The sequence below is a fragment of the Maniola jurtina genome, chromosome 8 (assembly GCF_905333055.1).
Source record: "Maniola jurtina chromosome 8, ilManJurt1.1, whole genome shotgun sequence".
NCBI lineage: Eukaryota > Metazoa > Arthropoda > Insecta > Lepidoptera > Nymphalidae > Maniola > Maniola jurtina.
Window position 1 is genome coordinate 5,972,962 of NC_060036.1, and position 16,758 is coordinate 5,989,719.

The 16,758-nt window shown below is 37.0% G+C and overlaps 1 protein-coding gene and 1 long non-coding RNA gene across 5 annotated transcripts in view; one reads left to right on the top strand and one right to left on the bottom strand.

Annotated features, from left to right (window-relative positions):
• Positions 1–724: 724 nt before the first annotated feature.
• LOC123867777 (protein roadkill) overlaps positions 725–16,758 on the bottom strand; it is an 81,599-nt gene continuing 65,565 nt past the window's right edge. For all 4 annotated transcript variants that reach the window (XM_045910031.1, XM_045910032.1, XM_045910030.1 and 1 more), the window contains 5 exons: positions 12,667–13,004; positions 9,869–10,110; positions 7,277–7,455; positions 5,674–5,816; positions 725–5,180 (listed from right to left, as the gene is read on the bottom strand). In XM_045910031.1, coding sequence (XP_045765987.1) covers positions 5,027–5,180; positions 5,674–5,816; positions 7,277–7,455; positions 9,869–10,110; positions 12,667–13,004 — 1,056 coding nt within the window. In that variant the 3' untranslated portion in view covers positions 725–5,026. The remainder of the gene's footprint in view (positions 5,181–5,673; positions 5,817–7,276; positions 7,456–9,868; positions 10,111–12,666; positions 13,005–16,758) is intronic.
• Positions 4,364–12,130, top strand: LOC123867793. Its single transcript, XR_006796502.1, has 3 exons — positions 4,364–4,376; positions 7,739–7,740; positions 12,092–12,130. It is a non-coding gene; the product is annotated as an uncharacterized LOC123867793 (long non-coding RNA).

The window sequence follows — 16,758 nt, forward strand, 5'->3', positions numbered from 1 at the left end:
CATTAGCGGTGGGATGGAACTTCGTGAGGTTTTTAGTCGGTAGGAGTCCGACATAACCACCGTGCTCCCCCGTGGTCGGTGGTATCCATGACGGATTTTCCTCACGAGAAAAAAAAAAAAAAAAAAGGAGTCAAGAGGGACTACAAAATACTCAAATAGTAATATTCATGGGTTATATTCAGCAGCTGCTCCATTGCGGTAGAATGACAGCTATAAAGTCACGATCGCAATCACGTCTGATTGTTTGAGGCTCGCTCATTATTGGCTACAATGCATTGTTGCAAGAATACCATTAATTCAGCCTATTACAACAAATGCGAATGTAATAATGATTGATATGCATGTTGTCCGTAATCGAGCTGCGAGAAGAAACAAGCATCTTTTGGCACTTGAAAGACATTGACAAGGGGGCGTAGTTGTAAGTTGTAGAACAAAGGCTGCCAGCAATTAGAATCTCCTCAATTTTAGGCAATATGTTGAAAATGACAATGTTGAAAATCAAGTAAGATTTCTAATTTGATTATTATTAATACTTATCTGAATAAGTAATTAGGAAAGCCGTCCTCGTTTTCACATAGGCGAAAAATAATAAAAACCATTGATAACGGGACCTGCAACCTGTCATAACGGGACCTGCAACCTGTCAGGCTTACCTGCTCAAATACTACACATTACATACCTAGAGTTCAATATAGCTATAATATCTTTTATAATAAAATATGTATACATTACATCATTTCATTTATTTGCTCAACTTATTGACAATTTCGAAAATCACAGTTAATATTTCTGACAATTGTTTTGTAATTATCATATTACGCGACAACAGCTGCCAGCATGTAAATGGGGTGTGGGTATAAAATGGTATTATAAATATTGTTATTTTATTGGCCACAGTACGTAACTACATATTTATAATATTAAATATAATGCATTGTAATTGTATATTATGTATTGAAATTGGTACCTTCATTATTAAGAAACTTAAGAATTAGAGAACAGATTTTCATCAAAATAATAAATATATAGTCGAGTTATTTTAAATAAAAACAATATAATATTAATATTATCTTTTGATTCTTTTTCATTTTATAAAGCGAGCATAAATAATTAAGAGTGATTGACTCGAAAGACACAAAATACAAGAAAAAGAAGCAAGATAATGACTATATCATTCACTAAAATTCTTTTTAAATAACTAAAACACATCAATCAAAATTAAAACCATTAGAATTTTTAAGTATATACAGACACTTTAATGGAAATTAAAAATTCAGGCGTCGGAGGACGTCCGACAGAAGCGAAGCTTATACGCATTTTTCGTTAAAAGTAATTTTGACTGAGCTGGACTGGTACCTACAGTACCACCAGTACATTCTACAAAGTAGAATGAGAAGATGCTATCTTCTCATTCTAGTATGTAGTGTCTCGGAAGAGCGAATGCTACCGGCGACGTTTTGCTCGTTTAGGTACTACCCGCAGAGGGAGCCCAAATGTCCGTAAAAAAGCTTCGCTTCAAAAATCACAATATGCTATCGGAATATTACCTATGTGTAAATAACAAATAAACATTAATGGTGTCACAATGATACAACTAGTACTTAGATATATTGTAATGTAATGGTGGGATCATAGCTCTATATACAACACCAACAAGTTCAATATTCTATGACAATCACTCGAGTCACCTACAACATCTAAATTAATGTCACAGAGCTTTGTACAGAAGCACAGAGGCCGAGACGCTTATCTCCATAGTGGACTCTATTCCCAAAACTTGTACAAAACTATGTTACAAAACTTTATAAACATTTATTGCATTCAATTACCACTACTTCGAGTAGATCAAAAGTGCTACTTTAAACGCCTACCGAGAAATTTCTGAAAGCAATTCACTGTTTATCAAATCGAATTCCATTATAATTTACTACATTTTACCCATTCGTTTCTTTAAAAAAAAAATTCAAAGTAATAAGCCAATAATGTACATGATACGTTTGAATATTTTATGACATTAATACATCACTTTAAACATTATGATTTATGAGGTTTATATTGAATATACATTGCAATAATTTACATGAAACATAACAATAAGAGAATGTTCACAGAAACGACATACATAAAATATAGCCGAGCCTACTTCAAAAACTACGTAAACGCGCAAAAAGCGTCCAGTATACTATAATAACATACACATTAAAAGTAACCATTCAAAAGCGGTACAGTATAGACCGCGAGAGAAAAAATGTTAGGATCGAATATCGTCTTGAGATCAATAATAGTAAACAAAGTGACGAATCCGCGGATTCACAACTAAACGTAACATGTTCACCGGCCACTCTCCTCCAGCATGCTACGCTGTTCAGTTCCACTCCACACATACACCGACATCAGTGCAGGTTGGCTAATGGAGAACCTCTATTAATACTAATGTTTATCGCTAATATTATTATATTAGTCGGCACATTCGAAGTTCGAACCACTTTTAGAACCTTAATGGTTCAACAGTTTCAATATTGTCCAGTCCATTTACTTTGCGTTCAATCTGCTCACACTGCATTACTTTTTACAAACACTTTTCATAATGTGTGGTACAGCTAGCGGAAACAACTTGAACAAATGCGCATTATCAGTCTCGTCGGCGGACCGAAAGAGGCGTGATGGAATTTCTACCGCGCGAGCGTACGCGATTGGTTGTTCCACCGATGCTCCAATTTTCTCCCATCGCGCCGCTTTTTGCGCAAATTATTATTTGCCGCTCAATACGTCATATTATAAGTAATATATTTTTACAAAATTTCATGTCAATGGTAACTCTCTCTCTCTTCAAAAGTAAATTAAATTAACGGGTCTTAAAGTAATGTTATCGTTTCCCGCAGAGAGCACTGGCTTTAACATTGTCAATATACTGTTTAATGAAACTGTGAACGAATATTAATTTATGTTTCATACGGCTTACAAGTTTTGTGTGTGTGTGTGTGAGAGAGAGAGAGTTAGTACGTGGCTACTGGCCTCCCAGTGTAATTACTGTTTTATATTATTAAAACACTGATAGGGATGTTTATGTTAATAAAATATGTATACGTATTACATTATCAGTCAGTAGATAATGTCTACTGACTTTTATCCGGTAATCACAAACATCGAAACATTGATTTAACGACTAACGCATATTTTATAAGGGATTTAAAGATCAATTCATTCTAGTTTTGTCTGGCAATTCCGTTATATTGTTTCTATGGGCCTAATACTTAAAGCGCAATCCATACAGCGAACTAAAACAACTTAGCTTGGCTTTTAACCAACTATCAAAACAGATTCACACAAAAATTTAAATATGTGAAGTGATGTGAATGAAGTCTATAGAAGCATTATACCTTTACTTTTCAGGAGGTAAGAAAAACTAAATAACTTTATTATTGTTACAATCAAAAATACTTCATTAATATCTTAAAAAGTAGTTTATCCAATACTAGCTGGTGCCCGCGACTTCATCCGCGCTGATTTAGGTTTTTAAAAAAAGTCAGTGGGAACCCTTTGATTTTCCGAGATTAATGTCTAAAACGCTTATATTGCCATTCTCCAGGTCATTAACCACACCTATGCAAAAAAATTGTTGATTCGTTACTCTGTTGCGACGTGATTGAAGGACAAATAAATAAACCAACAAAAACACGCTTTCGTATTTATAATTTGGGTAGTGATTATGAGGTTATCTCTCGCTAATGTTAAAATCGGAAAGCATTCGTATTTTGGTTTGTACGCCCCTATCGTTTGAAACCCGCAATAATATTATATCTGGGACGACACTATGTGAAGGGAGGAAGGACAACATAGTTCACTTATATAGTTACCGTATAGAGCATCGGGTAGATTTACTCTATAGTTCAGTTAACTTGCTTAGCTTAGACCTTTTGTGGTTTAAAGTGAACTATGAAAATATGGATGCTACGTGAGCTAAGTAGTTTTAGATCGCGGTGTGGTTTGTGCTTAGTTCAGTTTTTCCTACTCACATTAACATAATAATTGTATGATATAAATGTGGGTCGTACTGGATGGTAAGGTTAGGGGGTGATGTGTGCGTCACAGTATAACTAATGCAAACAATAATGCAGCACGACTGACTTCTTGTATGAGTATGAGTACTTATTATTTCTGTGACTTAACATCCAGTCATGGGCAATACTTTCCTATGAAAACGATAATAATATGAATGTTTTACTAACTGGAAAAGTGGGGAGTAGTATCCTTGAGAAAATCAGTAAACCCAAGGAAATAGCTCTTCATAGTTACTTTGAGATTTATTTTTAAAGACTACAGACGCCAGCCTCGAAAGTACAACTTTAATTTTGTAATTGTTTCGATTTTATTTTGTTTGCCATTAAAGAAACAAACGTTTTACGGCGAGGAAATTTGCAGGGACGCTTTTGTTAATGTGATATGAAAAGTTATTTAAAAAAAAACCAGATTAGTTTTAAGCAGCTTGCTCGGTTACTGCTTGCATTAGTCAGATATGTGTGTCTTTGGTATTTATCTACGTCCGTACCAGCAGGAGCAATATAATTATTATAGTTCGACGATTTGAATTGAATTGATAATAAGGCCCGTAAGCATGAAAAAGGTACACTCAATACAGCGCGCTATAACAGGCACTTCTGTTACAGCTCCATTCTGGGCCTCTATGCTGAGAGTTGGACGACGAGACGCCGGAACACATGCTGTTCTAACGAAGTCTGACCACGCACGACATACATCTCTCGCCGTGCCTTGGAGCGAACCGGTGGCGGCAGACAACCGCAAGCCGCGGCACGCTGAGGCCTGCTTAACGCTCTTGCGCGGCGGGCCGATGGATAAGATCTGCTGCTGCGGCGTGGCAAGTGCGCGGAGTACTCGGGGGAATGAAGAGACCCGGCGGCGGGCTTAGGCCTGCTTGACGCGAGTCGATGGGCGGGATCTGCTGAGCGCGCAGAAGGCCTCGGAAGATTTGGTGTGCTCAGCGGGCTGGAGCGACCCGCGAGCATGCTTAGGCCTGCTTGACGCGCTTACGGGGCGGGCCGATGGGTGGGATCTGCTGCTGCTGCGTGGCGAGCGCGCGGAAGGCCTCGGCGATGAGATGCGGATGCGACGAGATCATATTCTTCCAGCCCGCTGTGTCCATCACGTCGGTCGCATGACTCCTACATTAAGATAACGCCGTATTAAAAAGTAATATAAAATAAATAAGTAAGGTTGTTTTGTGTATAAAATAAATAAGGTAGGGGTAGGGAAGCTGGAGTGGGTGCTAGTGTAGTACCTATATAAATGTAGAAAAATAAATGACAAGTTCCAGAACTTCAACTGGAGTACTACCACAGTCTAAAGAGTAATACAATCGACAATAACGGAGAAGACTAGACACATCGTACATCCTGGGGAAGCTACTCTAATTCCAGTCAAAAAAGTGTTGCTGTAACTGGTTGCCACAAAGGACTGTAAAAGTGGTGGCGATCGAGACGGTGGAAGTGATACAGGGTATCCAAAAACCTGCATAGCTCTAAAGAATAAGAAGCTTCTAGCTCAACAGGAAGTTAGCTTAAAATCGATTGCAAAATTTGTGCCGAAGAGACAAACAAACAGGATGACAAGAAAGCGAGTTAATCAGTAGAAGTAATGAACATTAAGAGAACGTACGTGTTGATGAAATCGATAGTCTGCGCCTTGAGCTGGTCGGCAGAGTGCAGGTCGGCCAGGATGAGCGTGTCGGCCGCCGTCTCCACCGACAGGCTGGTGCACAGCGCCTCCTCGCACATCACCTTCAGCCTGTCCAGCGCGTACTGAAATAGAAACAACACTGTTTGAACGCTCTGTTTCCATCACCTTCTACTTGAGGCTTTTTGGCCTAAATGCTCAAGTGTTTTTCGACGATTTTTCTGTTTTATTATTGTTATATCTTTTCATTATATTATACTAGCCATCACCCGCAGCTTTGCTCGCGTGGCTCAAGACAAGATTAATTATTTATTATTGACGTTTTGTTACAATACTTTTTGATGTAATAGTTAGTATTTTTACGATTTCTTAAAGGTGCTCAATGGTTGCTATATTCCAATAATATAATAATAAATAGAGATTTTGCATACAATATTTCACATCCTTCAATCAATCATAAAAATATTAATTATTGTATCAAAAAGTATTGCAACAAAACCTCAAATTATTCTTCCCTAGAGCCGAACAAACGAAGCCGCGGGTAATAGCTAGTTCAAGGTAATCCAATATCATTTCAAAGTCAAGGTGAAATAATTATTGTGCAACATGTTCGTTTAAAAATAGATATGTGAATCAGAACAAGTAATGCAAAGATATCGCAAGCAATGCAAAGTAATAAAAAAACCGATCAAGTGCGAGTCAGATTCGCACACGAAGGGTTCTGTACAATTTTACAAGAAATAAAACTTTTTAGTTTTAATAGCAGCCGTTTTGAAAATCTGAAAATTTGTTATTGTGGTAACAGAAATTTAAATTCTGTGAAAATTTCAACTCTCTTCCTATTTCGGTCCACGAGATATAATTCGCTTACAGACAGACAGACGGACGGTCAGCGGAGGCTTAGTAATAGGGTCTCGTTGCACCCTCTGGGTACGGAACCCTAATGATAGTGGTTTAGGTTGGGCAAATATTTGCTAAATGTCACCCTAGTTTCTAGTAACCATAGTAGTCTCAAAAAGTACCTCATTCTTCATAACTTCGCCGAGTTTCTTGCTGGTTCTTCTCGGTAGGAAAGGCATTCCGAACCAGTGGTAGATGCTTTTGACGATTCGAAAGAACTTGTAAAAGTCTAATTGAATAAAAACATTTTGAATTTGAATTTGAATTTGAATTATATTTATTTGCCTTCAGCTTCAAAGTAGCCCCATACAATACCTCATTCTTCTCTATGTTTTGCCTTTGTCTTCAAATTTCAATACAGCCATAGTGCCATATTGAAGTCCAAAAACTTTTAATTTTAATTGTAACTATTCTCTATAAAAGATACCTCTGCTAACAAAACATTTTTAAAAATACCACCCACACGTGGTCGGGGCGGCTCAGCTAGTCTTTAAAAAAATGGCACTCAGTGGGGATTGCTGAAAGACTAAAGAAGTGAAAACTTAAGCTTCTACGACTGAAAATTTGACATTTCCATTAAAAATGAACTTTAATCAGTTAAGGAACAAATTTGAAACGCTAATAAAATCAGCATGTCGTTGACGCAAACTTAAAAAGCTATATCACTTCAAAAAAAATTAAATACCTTATCTGCCGCTGCTAATAAATCGTCCGCCATTTTGTCTAGGTTAGGCGCTCGATCTGTGTAAATGAATCTTAACATCTCCCGTAACACTTCGTGGTCGACGTCCGTAATGTCCACTCGATTTCTTTTCCTCTCCTCCATTTCATGTTCGAACATCGCAGCAAATACGGGACTCCGCGCTGAAATGCAAACATTTTTCATGAACAAAAAATATTATAAAAGCTTTAAACAGGCAACGAACGCTTTAGCGTTCATTCATCATCATGATCAATCCATCACCGGCCCACTACTGAGTACGGATCTCTTCTCAGAATGAGATAGATTTGGGCATAGTCCACCAGGCTAGAAAAGTGCAGATTTGCAGACTTCACACACCTTTGACACACACTTTAGATTGCATAAATTCCAACCCGCTATTTTACCCCCTTAGGGGTTGATTTTTCAAAAATCCTTTCTTGGCAGATGTCTACGTCATAATAGCTATCTGCAGGCCGAATTTCAGCCCGATCCGTCCAGTAGTGTGAGCTGTGCGTTGATAGATCAGTAAGTCAGTCGGTTTTTTCTTTTATGATAATAAAACTGGTGAACTTGAGAGTTTTTCACGTTTTTCCTGACGCCAACTGTACCAGAAGCCCTAGTGTACATATTTCAATTAAAAAACGTGACACCGGAGTTGCGTAAATCCGGGGGAGTTGTGGTTGTGAAATCACGGTGGGCAAACCACCCATAAAAAAATTTAAGCCTAAACTTCAGAAAACGGGGGGCCAGAGTTGAAATCTATGTGACGCGACATGACAGACAGCTTGGATCACACCATAGAGATATTTGGCAATCATTCATCCATGGCTCACACGCTTTTCATGGCCCAACCCATCCTGGGGAGAGAGATAGGCTATTCTTTATCCCGGAAAATCAAAGAGTTCTTACGCGATTCTTAAAGGGCCATCCGTTTAACCAATTTATAGGAAATCTTTTATTCCAAAAAATCAAAGAATTCCAAAACCACGCCGACGAAGTCGCGGGCATCATATAGTGTATTATAATTCAATGCCAAAATTCCAGCATGTCGCCATTCGCGATTGGTCTAGGCAATCCACAGAAATCTCTTTTCAGTTTCGCCTTTGGGATAGGAATTAAGGCACTTCTAGCCTGGACTGACAGCTCGTTAGGCAAAAGGCGAAGGTTTAGCATTGTAATTTGGACCAAACGCTCTGGGTTTTCCTGAGGATTGCCTGGCCAATAAGTACAGAACCCTCCTTTCGCAAGTCTGACTCGAACTTGACCGATTGTTTACTTTTGACGACCGAACACTGAATAGGCAGTTAAATATATTATTGCATTTGTCTATACAGCGATAGCAGAGTGAACGATAGCTATATGATACATGATGATTAATTAAAAATATAGTGACACATCCAGACCATAATAAAGTTACGCCTGGTGCCAATACATCCACACTCGTAATCATTATCGGGGACGGAAATAAAGGCTAGTGTCCAGTGTACACAGAATACTAGGACATGCGGTCAAATGTTATTAATACGTGCTCGCATTGAAGGAATCATTATAAAAAGTGAATCATATGAAATGACCGTAAACACGGACAATAACGATAACCCAATAACAAAGTGATTACAGAATTTCCATGACATATTTTAGGGTCATTTATTAATTTAGGTTTGGCAATTTTATCGAAACAGAATATTATTAATAGTAACTTAATAATGTTGCTTGGGTAATGTAATGCAAAATTCCATGTAGGTATGTAGGTATTTATGTTTGCGTTCGGTCCGTTTATCAGTGTCTTTACATTCGATAGTTACATTACTCGCCATAATTTTAATGTTTTAGAATAATAAACAGTTATTTAACTACAAACGTATGACTTTATTGCTTTGTTCAATGGTTCAACTATGAAAAGTTTTTTTTTTCTTTAAATCTGGCTTTAGGTACTTTGATTAGCCAATGTCAAGTTTGTAGTTATTTTCAAGTTATTGAATCTATACAAGTATGGACTCCGTCTGCGCCGGCGCCCGCCGACATACACGCGGCGCCCCTTTAGAGCGCTTCCCAGTCAGTTCCACCACCAAAAAACACCCACTAACACAAAAACCATCCACTCTTAACAAAAAAAAAAAACACTCCAAACAAGCACAGCACGCGTGCCAGCAAACGCCATCACAGACGAAGTCCATGAAAAGTTATATTTGATAAAAATGTTTTAGTTATTACTTGCATCATATACAGAATCTTATTATAATAAAGTGGGGAGCTGTCAGTCCGTAAACTTTCAGGTCTAAAATAGACAGTGTTCTCTTTTCACAATGTTCCACGTGAAATAATCTTAATTTCTAAACTAAACTGACAGGTCTAAATTTGGTGCTATCCTTTTCCACAGGGAGCATTATGACAGAGAACAATACATTTACAACTATTGTTTTAATTAAGTTTATGAGATTGTGTATTTAATAATAATAATGTTTAATAATATATAAATAATAATCTCTGTCTGTCTGAAATATTAAGTACTTCTTTCATAAGAAAATAGGTAGGTACAATTGTATCAAATATTGAATGAAGTTGAATATTCACCTGCCAATATCGCCTTGTGTGCCTGGAACTCCCGTCCTCCGACCGCTAGCGTGACGTCCGAGAACCTCTCGTTGTCGAACAACGCTCCCAGGTCGTCCGATAACCGGCACTCGGGTACTTTGAACTGTACCACGTTACTTTGTCCACTAATGTTTATGCTGTCCGCCACAACTGACACTTCACAAAATATCGTCAGCTTGTCTTCAGGTAGTAGGCCGTTCGCCTCGTCCAATAGGAAGTCTCTGCAATTGATACGAAACAGTGTTTTATTTCAAATTTATTGGACATGTTTAATTTTTTTTTTGCTATGGGATTTTGATCTATATTAACTTAAAAAAAAACCCCTTACACGAAAACCTCTATAAGAAAGCTAGAAAAGAGCTGATAACTTTCAAACGCGGCTGAACCGATTTTCTTCGATTATAGCTAAGAACGCTCTCAATCAAGCCACCTTTCAAACGCAAAAAAACTAAATTAAAATCGGTTCATTCGTTTAAGAGCTACAATGCCACAGACAGATACATAGATGCACAGACACATAGATACACACGTGAAACTTATAAAACCCCTCTTTTCGGGTCGGGGGTTAAAAAGTAAAGCAAATTTTTTCAAGTTTAATTGAGCCTGAAAAATTGTCATTTTCCACATTGCGGATTTATCATGCGTAGCGAGGATGACAATACTGTACCATCCACTGGTTCTATTGAAAAGGAAACCAAACCATGAACTATGGTAGCATGAATTGCGCGATATATATTTTGCCAATTCAAAGAAGAGTTAAAAAGCAGGTACATGTTTAAATCAATTTCAAAATAAAGAGTAGGTAGATTGTCACTCCAAGCAGTATCTTTGCAGAAAGAAACCCTATCAATATTCCGAGAACGTTCTAACTCGAACTCGCGTCAATTTTATAATACAATCCCAGCTTTGTTGTAAATTCAAGTGATAAATTCTGCCCTTCGCAGATATAAACTTTACGCAAGCGGCGTCAAATTAAAATAAATACTTCTTGGAATTTTCATCCGTATAGTCTATTTACATGAAGTCTTAGTTTTTAAGAAACAATCTCAAAAAGTTCTAAATGGGTACGATTTTATCGATCATAATTTATATTGGTGAGACATAACAGGGCTCTCTCCGTCACTCGTTTCATACAATCGTAGTTCCAATTTCATTTGAATATTAAGCAACCAAAGTCCATGAAATTTTGCAGACATATTCTAGAAACTAATATCTGTGTCTGTGGCGTTTTAGATTTTTCTAAAAATATGTAGTTATAAAATTACAGGGGCTCAAAGATTTGTATGAAATTTTTTAAGACCATGTACTTTGAAACCAAATATTTTAACAGAAATCTGGAAAACCAGACATAGATATTAGTTTCTAGAATATGTCTGCAAAATTTCATAAACTTTGGTTGCTTAATTTTCAAATGAAATTGGAACTACGATTGTATGAAACGAGTGACGGAGAGAGCTCTCTTAAGAGTGAATAAGTATGCATCTTATTTGTACTTAAAGAGTCGCCCGTTTAGCTTTCAATTGAAAGGGCTTTAGGGACATTCCATAATAGATTTTTATTCATTTTTATGTATAATAGTTTTTGATTTATCGTGCAAAATATCGGAAAAATGCGACTGTAGTACGGAATTTTCGGTGCGCAAGACTGACTCGCACTTTACCGGTATTTTAAACATCATGAAATTTTGTAAACATGGCATGAACATTTTCAAAAAAAGCACCACATAAAAGCTATATTCTTCCTGCTTGCTGCATTTTGCCGTTTCCGGCTACCGTCTTTATCGATTTGATCGTAGGTCCAGCGGGCTTGGGGCGTTCCACACTGCGCTTACCGGAACAAGGTACTTTAGGGGTTTAGCTTGCCCCCATCGAGTGTCGATTCCATTGTGACTGTGGTATTAGTCCTTACTTGAATAGTAATTTTTTAAGGTTCACCTCAAAAGGAAAAAACGGAACCCTATAAGGGTTCACCTTCGTTCAAGGGAACACTTCGTTGTCTGTCTGTCTAACAAGAAACTTAAAGATTCCCCTTGACCTAGAATCATGAAATTTGGCAGGTGGGTAGGTCTTATAGCTCAAGTAAAGGGGAAAAATATGAAAACCGTGAATTTGTGGTTACTGGTTACATCACATAAAAAAATTAAAATGTGTTCATGAACAAATAATTCGAATTTTACCCCTTCCGACCAATCGAAAAATCTAGAATAATTGTGTTCAATAGAAGTTTATGCATATTTTACAGGAAAAATAAAACCAGCGCTCTATCAATTTTTTTAACTATCTTACTATCTAATTACCTTTTAACTACATTTTTATGTTTTGGTGTTACAATACAGAATATTTTTACTTTACTTTTACTTTACCTAACTGTTTTCGCTAAATTAATTGAAATTGAATAATAATCTTTATGTAACCTGTGGTTCCGAACTAAAATTTCGCGTCCTGAGTTAATTCGTTCGGTTGGGGATATTTACATCTTACTTAATATGAATTCGAAGTAAATAGATATGCATTCATTCAGATTTCAGAATAAGTTATAAATAAGGATCTGACTGATGGACGGACGCACAAATGCAAATTCACCCAAGAAGACTAGGGTAATTCGCTTCTTAATTTACCAATTTTGAATTACAATAAATCCTACTCGTAGTTTACAATTGTTTGAACCGATTAAAACATTGTAAACTACGAGTAGGATTTATCGTGATTCAACATTGGTAAATTAAGAACATAATCAGATTAAATTCAAAATGACAAAGTACTATAATACTTACTAACCTTCTGATAAATTTTTTGAAGCCCCAGTCTTTGCCCTGGACGAATCTGTAGGCCCGTTGTGACTCCATTGCTTTTGTTTCTTCCCGTTTCGCATTTAATATTGAAAATTTAAATTTTGCCCGAACTTCTGATTTATTACACGACACTAATAATAAATATAATGATAAATAGTCTTTGCTCTCCTCATCCAGTCCTTTAGGATTAACACGGAGACACCATTTTAATTTGTCACTAGCACCGGCTGAGAATGTCGATGATTTTAACACTTCACCCATTTCTTCTCTACAAAAACTAAAATTATTTATTGTCCACATGTAACTGAACTTCACCACCTTAACCTGAAAAAAGAAAGAAAAAACGTGTTATTACAAGAATTAAAAAATAGAGAAATGCAGAAACCCTACGAACAATCTATAAAAGGAACTTTGTAATAAGAAAAAGACTAAAAAAAAGTTATTAGACTTTACTATCTATATACCTACAGTGTAAACTCAATATGTATAGCGAAATTGAAGGGACCGTGTATTTTATAGTGTTAATAACGAGTTTCGTTAAACGGAGAGTATCTAAATTTTAGGTCCTAAAGAGTAACGATCCAAATCGCATGTATTGTAAATGAACCTTAAGCAGATTTTCGTTATAAGACCTTCGCAATATAGAGTTTAAACTGTACCTACGAAACCCTCTTGCAACTTTACACATAACGCTTATATTTAAATTTGTATTATTCAAGTTAATTATGTTATTCTTTCTCTAAAATACCTAATGCGCGGACATTTCGCAACTAGCGGTTGAAAAGAAACCATCCAACAACTGCATCCAGTACAGGTACAGGCATGTCAGTATACTAGATGCAGTTTGTGTGGATATGAACTGACCACTACATTCACCGCTTTATATTTTTTATAGCTTTGATGACTAAATGCTATTGAGGCGGCTACTTTGAACACCTGACAACACGTTTACGAGGAATAAAAACGCGAGTAACCCTTACTTTACGCACCTATGTATGTGTTGCACACATTAAAATGATGGTCGGTTTTAGGTTTATGACCATCGTAATAAATAAATACAGAGACCAAACGCGTTAGCCAATTTTGTAACATTTTAAGTTATTGTTCCTTTCGAGGTAGTTTAGTGATGTTTGATGACTTATTGAGTTATGACGTTTAAATGTTAAAAGCAAATTAGGATTACATATTTGCGAGTGGATATTAACCTATAGATACACATACACCTACATAATATATGATAATATATGTTACTTCTGGATAAAGTAACTTTTTTAACGGTGACAGAATTATTAAAATCAGGTTCAGAGTTTATCGATTACAAACAAACAAATCTTTAATATTATTAGCATAGATAACACCAGCTTTTGCCCACGATTCCGTCCCGTCCAGAGAAAACAAAGCTCTTTGTTTTCTCAGGTTAAAAATTATCTCGTCCATCTATCTCCTCGATGCAAACTATACTTCGTCAAGATCGGTTCAGAAGTTTATCCGTGAAAAGGTAACAGACGAACAGACCGACTTGCATATATGTATAAACAAATTCGTTGAGCCAAGGTTTTCGGGCTATAGGTATAACTTGTTCATGGGCTCAGTCAGTCGGTACACGTACACGTGTGGGGGCCCTCAGTTCGTTGAGCTGAGTACATGAGCAATCGGAGGTCAGGACTAGGCGAAGCGTCCGCTTGGGTCTTGGTCGTTGCCCCCGACCGTTGCTTGCTTGCCGGCTTGCGAGCTTGCGGTGCTGCTGAGGTCTTCGCCCGGTCACCGACCCGCTACAAGGCCGCCCGCATCATCCCTGCTTTCTTGGATTACAAGTACTCGTATATCTATCGCAAAATCTATACTGTCAACTTAACCGTTTATCTAATGTTGTGAAAAGTCTGTGTTTTTGCAATATTACTCCATGTTTATTTATTTTTCTACTGTGAGAAAACTAGCTCTACAGAGAGAAACAATAGCTATCACATGGTCAAAACATACAGACCGGTTCAGTTTTTTTTTAAACCAAATTTCATGTAGGTACGGGATTAAAATATTATCCTCACAGTCAATGATGACTTGTTAGTTTTTAGGGTTCCGTTCGCAAAGGGTGAAGCGGAACCCTGTTAACAGAAAACTCTCATAGTCACTCGCTCCATCCATACAAACGTAGTATGAATCATTCTCATTTGAATATCAAGCAACCAAAATTACAAAGTCAATGAAATTTTTTACACACGTTTTAGAAACTAATATATGAAATACATATATTCATAATTGTTTTGACTGCCTGAATTTTAATATTGTGGCTGTGACCATCGCAATCACCACTGACTGGTTGACACTTCCTTTTCTTCTTCTTCTTCCTGATCTTATCCCACGCTACGTGGTGTCGGCACAACATGTGTTCTTCTTCCACTCTCTCCTGTCATCCATCAACGTGATGATACGTTGATGGATGGACAGAAGAGATACCTCTTTTATACGCATATCCTCTTTCACGCAATCCATCCACCTTTTCTTAGGTCGTCCTCTCTTCTTTTTTCCTTCCACGTGTATATTTAACATTCTTCTAGCAATATGACTTATGGTACTAATGATATGGCTGACACTTTCTTGTATTGGCTAGAATAGAATGTGCAAATGCAATACACATCCACTTGAATGTGTCAATTACAATCCACCACGTGAGTCTGAAGCTAACGTTTGCACGTGTCTAAACATACCTATTACCAATGTAAGTCGGTAAATTTCCAAGGAAACGCCCGTGAACGATTCAATTGTGCAGTAATACTCTAGGCAATTAATAACAAACTATAAAATAGATAGAGAAAAACTGTTGGAACGTCCGCCTCCTAATCCAAGGCTCGATCCCGGGCACGCAGCGCTAACTTTTCGGAGTTATTGGCGTTTTAAAAGTAATTAACTATACTTGCTTAAAAGGTCAAGGAAAAAATAGTGAGGAAACCTGCATGGCCGAGAGTTCTTCATAATGTTTTCAAAGGTGTGTGAAGTCTGCCAATCCGCACTAGGCCAGCGTGGTAGACTCAGGCCAAAGCCCTTATTCTGAGAGGAGACCCGGGCTCTGTAGTGAGCCGGCGATGGGTTGATCATCATGATGATGATGAATAAATAGATGATACCTATTAAGTAAATGAAACTAAAAAAGTGCGAGGCGGACTCGCCCATGAATGGTTCTGTAGCAGTAAATAGTTCATCATTCATAGTTTTTATAGTTTCGGAAAAAAATGGCTGTGACATACGGACGGACAGACAGACAGACAGACATGACGAATCCATAAGGGTTCCGTTTTTTGCCATTTGACTACGGAACCCTAAAAACCGTTATAATAGTAATATAATTGTAATCGAAGAACACCTAATAAGCCAACGAACCGCTGCTTGCAACGAGTTTGAAACACCGTTAACTTTTGCGAACCAAATAGATTTTGGCAAAAAGTACCAAAAAGTTAATATCAGGCCAGCAATCTAACTTACCGAACGGTCGTTCTAATTTTCTCAGGCATTTGTGTGACAAAATATAAAACATGTGTTTAAGCGGGATAGGATCGAGTTTTGCTCGTTTTTATGGAAGAGTTTGTGAGTAACAACTAACAAAAAAAACACCGATACGTGTGTTCAACTTGATGGTTTAATTGTCACTAAATGAGTAGCAGATACAAAAGTACCTACATAGTATTATATTTAGACATTCCGCCCGCCAAAGGACGCAGTCCTTTCACAATACAACACTAAATATAATATATCAATAACTCAGTAAACAACTTGAAACAAGAAGTAAGTATCTATGTGGACTGTATCAATGGTTTTTAAGGTAAGTAATATGGTAAGTACTAGATACCTATAAATTTTTACAATTTTCATTAGATTTAAGCTTTCTACAGTATTTAAGTTAAACAAACACTTTAAATTTAAGTATAAGTACCTACCTACACACATTGTTAGTTAGAAGTATACATAATTACACTGTATTAAGCAAATAATCAATTAGGCCATAATATAGTTTGTAAGTAGTACCTAAGTGATCATTTTACCTTCAAGATTATTTAGATATCAAATAGGCTTAAAGTTTAGTTCA